At 31.1% G+C, this 10,132-nt stretch overlaps 2 protein-coding genes across 2 annotated transcripts; one reads left to right on the plus strand and one right to left on the minus strand.

Moving 5' to 3' along the window:
- Positions 1–2,436: 2,436 nt before the first annotated feature.
- On the minus strand, positions 2,437–2,961 carry LOC112684643. Its single transcript, XM_025556258.1, has one exon. The coding sequence runs from the start codon at positions 2,959–2,961 to the stop codon at positions 2,437–2,439; it is 525 nt and encodes a 174-aa protein (XP_025412043.1).
- Positions 2,962–4,598: 1,637 nt separating this feature from the next.
- On the plus strand, positions 4,599–8,383 carry LOC112684644 (zinc finger MYM-type protein 1-like). Its single transcript, XM_025556259.1, has 4 exons — positions 4,599–4,643; positions 6,525–6,995; positions 7,130–7,765; positions 7,829–8,383. Exons 1-4 carry the CDS (start codon positions 4,599–4,601, stop codon positions 8,381–8,383), a joined length of 1,707 nt encoding a protein of 568 aa, XP_025412044.1.
- Positions 8,384–10,132: the final 1,749 nt, after the last annotated feature.

Genomic DNA, 10,132 nt, shown 5'->3' on the forward strand with positions numbered 1-10,132 from the left:
CGTATTCTCTTACAACACGCCGGTTACAGAATGCACGATTTGCGTCGTTTGTAAACGACATCCCGCACTGTTGGCCGACAATATTGGCCACCAATAATAACCAATTACGTGCTGCCTAACAAAAAGATAGACATGATCGTTAAAACGTTAAAAATACAAAGTAAAAATTACATATATATAAAAATAAACAAAAAATTACTTACGTCATCGGCAATACCTTGCAAAATGTCCAATTTCGACTGACGAAATATTCTCGTATAAAGGGACCTACAGGTACATGACCAAAAATATACGACGGTGAAATTTCCAATTTCGGACTTTTCGAATCCAACGAGACCGTCGGCATCGCGTCTAGATTTTCTACGTTTTCCCGGAACACAATTGCTTCGGTGGAAAAATTACGGAAATTCGGGCACAGTCCAAGAACCGAGACTCATCAAAAACAAAAAATCTGATGGCCAATTCTAAATCGTACACCTCGGCTAGTAACTAGAAAAAATGTAAAAAAAAACACACAAATAAAAAATTGACGATGGAAATAATTATAATAATAAAACACAATAATGTATGCTTACAGTTCTATCAAACCTGGTAGATTCGGCGTCGTGCACCAGTTGGTTTAATATCTATCTAGGAGTTTAGTTATTCGACTATATAAATATAATGGCCAATTCTTTGATGAGGCAACTATGATGTCGTTACACAAAACAAATTCAATTAATCGTGCACCATAGGAGCCCAGCAGCGACAAAATATCGGAGGACGTACTCCCACTGATCACAGTCTCGACCCTTAACGCGCAGCCCATGACCGCCACATTAAATAATCACGAACTGTATATATGAATTTGTTTGCATCATGGTCCATCGAACGGATGGTGGACATGCTGCTAGTTGACGTTTTTGTCCCGCCCAACAATAGCCAACTAAATACAGACGTATCCGACAATCCACGTCTCAACGTGTGGACTGCGGGTGTATACCCCTGAATATATGTACAACTCGGTAACAATGTCCTCAAAAAAAAAAAAAATGAAAACACATAAATATTAAAAATAGGTAATTTTGAAAAAACAATGTACTATTATTACTTATTATAAAATAATAACACAAACACGATTTAGAATATAAACTAAAAATTGGAAAAATAAAAAAATAAATAAAAATTGAGGTACAAAAATAAATTGGAAACAGTATATTAAAAAGAAAATGAATAAATAACTCAATCATGGGTGATATGGAAATAAACAATAACATATAAAAAAAAAAAAAAAAAATCAAAATATACTTATTCCGAAAGCAGAGGATTCCTTTTTGGGTGTAGAGGTTTCTTTCTCACGTGGGGATGTATCGGCAGCAGAAGGTGACCCGATGAGGCTATCAAGCACGAATATCTAGATACAACAAAAACAAGAAATTCATTAACAATATCAAAACTGAAAACTTACATTTTTTTTAAAAAAGTATCACGAAAAAATAGAAACGCTAATGAAAATATTATGGAATATTTATTATTCTATACGGGTACATACGATAGGTGAAACCGGACGAGTATCCTGGAAACTGACGCTCGGAGTAATCTAAATAAAAAATACCAAAAGATAATCGAGTGAAAAAAAGTTAATAACCACGTTAGAAAACCGTCAAAACAAGTAGAATAGTCTACGTTCTCACGTCGTTGCAAACAGTCGTGTATCGTATTTAGTGCTTTTGCTGATAAAGTCTCTCTATATATATACATATTTGTTATATTTCTAATTGGTTCGCTTTATCCATGTCGTCGTCTTCGGGCGGCGGCTCTCGCGCCGGCCAAAGCTCGTCAGCGAACAAAATAAAACCGACAACTCATAATAAAAGCTCGGGATCCAGTTCTGATTTTTCACTCGTCTCTTACTCACGTAAGTCTAAAGCTAAAACAAATCCAACCAGTCCCGTCTCTCCAGGTTTACAACAAATAATGGATAATCCACCGGTTCTAAATACATCAAACACTGTTTTCAATTATAACATACCTGATAACGCGCATGAGCCTATTATTGTTGATGATGCTATTAACGGCAACGACCGATCTAATGAGCCCGCCTCACCTATCACGTTATCTACAGATATAACTATGCCAGATATAACTCTCTCCACTTTACTGATAATCTGAGGTGTACTTGGATTCGTACTAGAAAATGGTCTGATATCCCGCATACGCCTCTACAGGTTTTAACATCCGTTATACAATGTTTTCTTCTGGAGTCGATCATGACATGATCTATTTGATTTTTAGTTGTTCCACCGGGGGACATCCATGTCTGTTTATGGATTTGTTTATGCGGAAAAAACGTACTGCCTATGGTCATTCCCTTGGACGTTGCAAAGGATATTACTCTAACTCCGTTGTCGTTCGAATCATTATGGAGGCTTTGTTGCCCTGTCGTCGGTTTGTAATCTATTTCTTTCCCAATTTTTGCATTAAAGTCCCCAAATACGATTTTGACCATATTTTGAGGTATTGTACTTCTAGTTGTTTAAAGAAATCGTTTTTTGTCTCCTCGTCTTTGTCCTCTGTTGGAGCATAGCAATTGATCAGTATTATATTAAACCATTTAGCTTGAATTTCCAAGAGGCATAGCCTATCATTAATTGATTCGAATCGCTTTATGTTGTTGAGTATCCTGTCGCTGACTACGAAGCCAACTCCCTTTTCATGTCTTGATCCTCCACTGTAGAATAGTGTTGCTTTCTCTGTTTTGTGATTGCCAGATCCGGGCCATCTAGTTTCTTGAATTGTTAGTATAGCCAGTTCGTATCTGTCAAGTTCAGATACTACTGTTGTCAGTGTTCCGGTTCTGTATAAAGAGCGCACGTTCCATGTTCCAATTTTTAAGTCCTGTATGTCCACATCTTTCCGAGGCTTTTGTGTTGGTTGTTTCTTAACAATGTTTTTTTTTCCGAGGATGGGTTGTTGGCCCATCGCTCAACCCCCCAATTGGAGGACCATTCCCATCCAACCAATTAAGGTAAGGTGAGGGATACTGCAGTGCAATTAGCACTGGGCGGTGGGATCGCCAGTTTCCCTACGCCACAGCTCGGGGCCTCGGGTTCGCTAAACCCGTAACACTGGGTGTCAATTAACACGCAGTGTTCCCCTGAGGTAAAATACTATATATTATTATTATATAAATAATAAATAAATAAATAAATAATAAATTATATATATAAATTATTATATAAAATGAAAAAAGTAATTTTTATTTATTTTTTATTTCAACATAAAACGAACAGTGTATTTTAAAATCCCGCGCGAATCCAAATCATGTGATTTTGATGTTCTATAAAAATAATATTACTTAATAGTTGTCATAGGCAATCTCGAAAAATTAATTAACGTTTTTCTTAGTTACCACTGGAGACAGTTGTTGATACCTCGATAGTAGAATTATTCTTACATTTTGTCTTCCGTATTACGAATTTGTTTTGTAATTTATTCGTTTCAAATATACCAAGAGTATATTTTATTGTTTTTATATTTAATTTGTTGTGGAAGAGAAATTAAAAAACAATGAACAACATGGAAGCAATTTGTATTTGTGATATGGTCGGCCACCTGAAAGTTAAGAAGATGATGTATACGATGAAGAAATGTTCGCTGTGTGATCAGAGATGTCTTTTTAGAGTTTTGAAAATGGTTGAATGCATCGGTAAGGTAGACATATATGACTAGAGATAAGATTTTGGTACAAAAACAAAAGTTTCTAAAAAATTAAAAATCTATCATCAAAATCCTCATTCTATTTTTGGGGTACTCGCGGGATTAAGTAAAAGTACTGTATTCTATCTAAAACTTGAATATTCCGTTTGACAGCGTGCAATCGTGTGATGCACAAAAGGTGTTTTGAGGTGGCTAAAAGTCAGTTAGTGCACGCACCGTCCGGCGGTATAGTGGTGAACCAAAACATCAGTACCCTAGCCACTCTTGGCCATAGACGCCAAATACTCGGTGTTACTGCAGACACTGAAAAACAAAAGGCAGGAAACCGCGGTCCAGAGTTAAAGACTGAAGTGCTATGGCTGCGGAACACTAGAAATTCGGCGGTCTACAGGATGAAAGTAGAATTGAAAATCGGCGAAAAGTGTTACGTGGACTATTACAAGCTAGATGTCAAAAAGTTATGTTGATGGCAGCGGTGATCATATCGGAAAAGGAAAGAAGCTTATGGAAACAAACCTTACAATAGTTATTTTACCTAAAGCATTAAGAAGTTGGATGATGTAAAATTAAATTGAACATATAAATACAACGAAATAGTATAGGGTTAGGTATTTCGAAGGCATAGGTAATCTCGTGTTATTATTTGTTGAACGTATAATGTAATTATCATACAACGCAATTGACTTGAAAATTATACTAATAAGTTCAATAAATAATACAAAATTGCCTATGCCACAAAAATACCTATACTATTTCGATGTACTAATATGTTCGATTTTTTTTATATCAATCGACTTCTTAATGCACTAGGTAAAATAACTATTATAAGCTTTGTTTCATAAGCTTATTTCCTTTTCTTATTTCACGCTAAGGACAGTTTAAAAAAATTAAAGAAGCCAATGGCACGTAGTGTTCCCAAATGGCCATCCACCAAAAGAACCAAAGTACGTTTCAAGGCGCCAGTATCTGTGAATAAGAAAAATATATTGACTGTTTTTCAAGATGCACACATTTTGGTTTAACCTAAAGCTGCGTCTAAACAGGACGACCGCGGTCAAATGACTGTTGCCGTGCGACAAAATTAAAAGAAAATTTAATTTGTAAACCAATTTTCAACTTAATCGCATGATCAATGATTTAATTCGATTAAAGTTGAAAATCCGTCTACTTTTGGTCATTTTTAACAATTCGGTTATTGCCCTATGGCTAAATTCGACCATTTAAACAACTAGGCCATCATATTGTACTGAATGATATTTCTATTTTCAATCTTGACGGCAGTGCTTTTCGCATATGTTAAAATCAAGTAAACCGCTTTTTGGTTTTAATCGAATCGAATCATTTAGTCGTGTAATTTAGTAGAAAATAAGTTTGAAAATTTAACTTACTTTCGTTTTCGTGTAAATTTAGCTTTAGATTAAACTAAAAAATACACATATAATGCCAACGACCATACCACGTTGAATATACCAGTAATATTATTTAAATATTATTTATATAATGATATATTAAAATGCATAATAATAATAATAATAATACTATAGCATTATTTTTTCATTATTTAACAATTGTTTTTGGTAATATTATTATGCAATGCACACGTACAAATAAGGTAAGTACACATATTGTTGTATTATCATGCAATTGTAAATAAGTAGTTTACAAAATATTAATTTCTTAAATACATCGTTTTTATTGCTAGGCAAATGTGCCAATGTATCTAATGTAAATTTCAAACAAACAACTGAATTTGATTGAATTTTTTTTCAAACAAAAATATCATATATCTCTTATTTTCATAACACAGATTGGTTTGTAATAACAAGTATATCTATAATTAGTTAATGATTGAACTGTGTAATTTAAGGAAAAAATAAAATGCATTATCGTGATTATAACATTACATTATATAGATAAAGAAATAGGCCTTTTTTATGGATAGTCAAGATGAAGATAAAATCTTAAATGTGGCTAAAATATAAATAAGCAGAAAAAAAAATTACAATCCTAATATTATTTTTTATTATCATATGATTTAGTTTTAAATCATTATAATTTTGTATTAGTGTTTTAGTTGCATTAATGCATTTTTGTAACAGCTATAATGTTTACAGTTAAACATTTACTTTCATTTACTCACTCAGGACAAGGGCGTCCGCAGGGGGGGGGCAAGTAGGGGCATATGCCCCCCCTTGGCTTTTTCATGGGTCAATTATCATAACTATTATGTAGTATAAAATATCATAAAATAAATATTTTTTAATTTAAAAACATTTTTTGAAACGTTGAGTGCCACATAGTCGACAAATGTTATGTGGATTTTTATGGGTGTATTATGTCATCGGTTTTCGATGCACTGTTTCGACTATTATATGTGAATATTAAATATTTAATAGGATCTCGTGATTTCATTGGTATCATTGAATATAAATACTAAAATACTAAAAGTATTTAATATTTATAATCATTAATCAATTTTGGTATATTTGGATTTTGCGTAGCTATTTTTAGTGGGTATTAATTATTTTTTCCGAATAACGACGACGGTGACGGCGATGTGTCGAACAACGCAGCGGTGCTATTTCCGATAATAATATAATATTATCTCGACAAATAATTGACCGTCGGCGCGGCGTCGCGGGTCAATTTTAGCATGGAAACTAACTATATAGGATATACCCATCATAAATACTGTGGCACTCAGCGTATTAACATATACTCAGCTGAACTTTTATGACTTTTAATGTAATTTATGAATATACCTAGTGTCTTAGTGAGTAGTTTCATAATTGATGATGTTTAGTATTTTTAATATTAAAAAAAAGGGTAATAATAATTCTAAACAAGATGGTCAAGATGAGCAAAATCAAATCTGTAAGATTTATAATGAAGATGGTGAACCAAGTGATAAATCAAGTAATGATATTTTTAATAATTCTTTTGAAGAACAACCAGTTACAGAATTACATTCGATACCGACGACATCATCGTCATTAAAGTCATTTAATTCAAATTTATCGAATTCTAGTAATTTAGGTAATAATAGATTTAGTAGACTAGATATTGGGAACTTTGTTAATCTTCCATGTACAATAGTTATTGATGAAAAAACAAAACATGAACTATTAACCAATATCTGGACACCAGAAATTAAGTATAGTTTCAAGAAAGATAGTACGTCAGTTGCTCGTTGTTTTCGGCATGAATGGTTAAGTACATATTCACCATGGTTATCTTATTCTCAAAAAATGAAAGGTCCATTTTGTGTGTTCTATTTCATTCATCTAGTGGTCATGGTAATTCTTATAAACAAATTCAGTTTGTAAAAAAACTATGTATTAAGTATAAAGATTTTCACAAAAAAGCATACAAACACAAAGTTTCCAAGACACATTTACAATGCACAGAAAATGCAGTTAATTTTATTAAGGTTTTTTCTAACAAAGCTTCAACTGTTTTTGATAAAATTAACACTTCTCATAAGTTATTGATTGATAATAATAGGAAAAAAATTTTTCCTATTATTTCAAGTATACTATTTTGTGGTACTCAAGAAATTGCTTTGCGTGGAAAAACATCAAATGAAGGAAATTTCAATTCTTTAATTAACTTTAGAATTGAAGCTGGTGATAAAATTTTACAAAGTCATTTAGAATCAAGCCCCAAAAATTCCAAATGTATTTCAGCTAGAGTTCAAAATGAAATAATTAATATTACAGGAAAAATAATCTTGAGCAGAATAACAAATTATTTAGTGAAATCGCGATCATTTTTTTCTATACTCGCTGATGAGACTGCTGATATTTCTGGTACCGAACAGTTATCCATAGGCATAAGATATATCTCATTTGAATCAGAAAACCCTGTAGTTAAAGAAGAATTTTTAGGTTTTGTTGCATTAACAGATATACATGCTAAAACTGTAGCAAAATCTATAATACATTTTTTGAGACACTCTGGTCTTAATTTAAACAATTTAATAGGACAAGGATATGATGGTTTTAGTGCTATGTCAGGTATTCATAATGGTGTCCAAGCAATTATTAAAAATGAATTTCCTAAAGCTGTATTTGTACACTGTTCATCCCATAGACTAAATTTAGTAATAAATGATTTGAATAAACTTTAGCATATTCAAAATTGTGCTGGAATTATCAAGTCGATTATTAAATTTTTTAGGTTAAGTCCTAAAAGAAGAAAAAGAATAGAAAAAATCCCTTTATTTTGCGAGACTAGATGGTCAGAAAAATATAAAACTATAAGAATTTTTAGTGAACATTTTGTTGGAATAGTTGAACAATTAGAAATAATATCTATGGAAACATGCTTTGATTCACAAACAAAAAGTCAAGCATTTCAGTTACACAGTGCAGCAACTAAATCAAATTTTATAGTGTGTTTATTCATAATGGCAAAATTTTCTGCTCAACTAGAACCTATAACGAATGCATTACAAGCAATACAGTTAGATTTATCTCAAGCTAAAAAATATATTACTGAAATCATTGAAGTTTTTAACAACCTGGATGCGAAAAATTATTTTCATGAGATTTTTAAAAAGGCTCAAAATGTTGCAAATGAGCTTGGAGAAGAAATTGAAATTCCTCGTATTGTTTTTAACCAAAAGCATCGTTTAAATCATCTAATAAATACTCCTGAAGATTATTTTAGAGTTTCCTTATAACAACCATATGTAGATTCCTTAATAATACAATTAAAACTAAGATTTTCTAATGAAAACAGTGCTGCTCATTCCTTATTAAATTTACATCCGAATAATATGAAAAAAATGCAACATGATGAATTTAAAAACATGATAGTAGAAATAAATAATTTTTATGAAATTGATAATTTGGTTGAGGAGTGTATATTATGGTATTATGTATGGAAAAATAGAAACACAAGTCAAAGTGAAATGAAAAATATAAGTTTCATAAGTCTATTAGATGAAGCAAATTTATATCCAGCAATTTATATTGCACTAACTATTGCATTAACTCTGCCAGTTACTACTTGTTCAGTAGAAAGAACTTTTTGTACACTACGTAGAGTAAAAACTTGGACAAGAAATACTATTGGTGATAATCGACTTAATGGTTTATGATAGCTGTCCATAAAGAGTTTGTCAAAAATCATAAATTAGAACTAATTGAAGAAATTATAAATGAATTTGGTTTACTACCACGCAGAATGGAACTTTTATTCAATGATTGAATAGTTATTATTTATAATTATTTGTTAATATTTTTATATTATTTTTTTCTAAGAACCCCAAGTTGTGTGAGGTAATACGTATATTAAGTTTGATCTTTATGATGTTTCTTTTTTATTTTATTATGTATAGGCCTTTAGCGTATATACTCGTATTTTATTTTAGAATATTAAAATTTAAAAATTTTTATTATTTATATAGTTTAATATGTATTAATACATATTTTTTTAATAATTTATTTTAATCAAAGTTATTTACTATAATATTATAATATAGCTCTAAGCAGTATAAGCTATGTTAGTCTTTAATTAAAAGAATAAATAAGTTATTTTCAAATAGTTTTTTATTTATTTTATAGAAGCTAGAAACATTTAATTTTATAAGTAAACTAAAATTACCAAATCAATGATTACATTTTATTTGTATAAAAAAATACATTTGTTAATTTAAAGTTGCACATTAATTAATTAAAATTAATACTGTAAGATTAAGTTTTAATGTTCTAATTATATACATGATTAATAATTTAATTTTTACGTTCCCTACTTATATGATAGAAAACACGTCGAAAATAATAAGGTACTTTATCACTAATCAGATAATGAAACAAAAATTTAAAAAATTAAAATATCTTGCCCCCCCCCCCTTGACACATTCCTGCGGACGCCCTTGACTCAGGATTATATCTTACTACAACATCACATATCATTGAAAGTAAATATTATACTTCTTATTATTGTGAAGCTTAATATATTAATTTATGCTCGACTGTATTAGTTAATTATATCAAACCATGAATTTTTAAATTAATTATGAGTTTCTGCGTTTTGCTGAACATTAGAAATTTACATATTTTATTTAGTTAGGGGTTATTTAGTTAGATAATGTGAGTACTGATGTACTGTAAGTATGGAAAAACCATACTGATGACCGATGGAAAAATCGGATATCGAATCGTCAGTATTTATTTACTGATGATTATATTGATAGTGTGAGGTCGATATTGACACTTCATCAGTATTGGCATCCCAGCGAGGGATGACGGAAATGAAACCGCAAGTCGCGAATTCCGCGATCGGGCCATTTTGCGTGATTTTATTTCGGAGTACAAACAATTATCCGAATTGTGGGATGTCCGTTGTAAAGAGTACTCCAATAGAGATAAAAAAAATTCTGCCTATAAAAATCTTTTAGTTTATTATAAAGTTTTGAAAAACAACT

The sequence above is a fragment of the Sipha flava genome, unplaced genomic scaffold, assembly GCF_003268045.1.
Source record: "Sipha flava isolate LNK unplaced genomic scaffold, YSA_version1 254_pilon_pilon, whole genome shotgun sequence".
NCBI classification, from domain to species: Eukaryota; Metazoa; Arthropoda; class Insecta; order Hemiptera; family Aphididae; genus Sipha; species Sipha flava.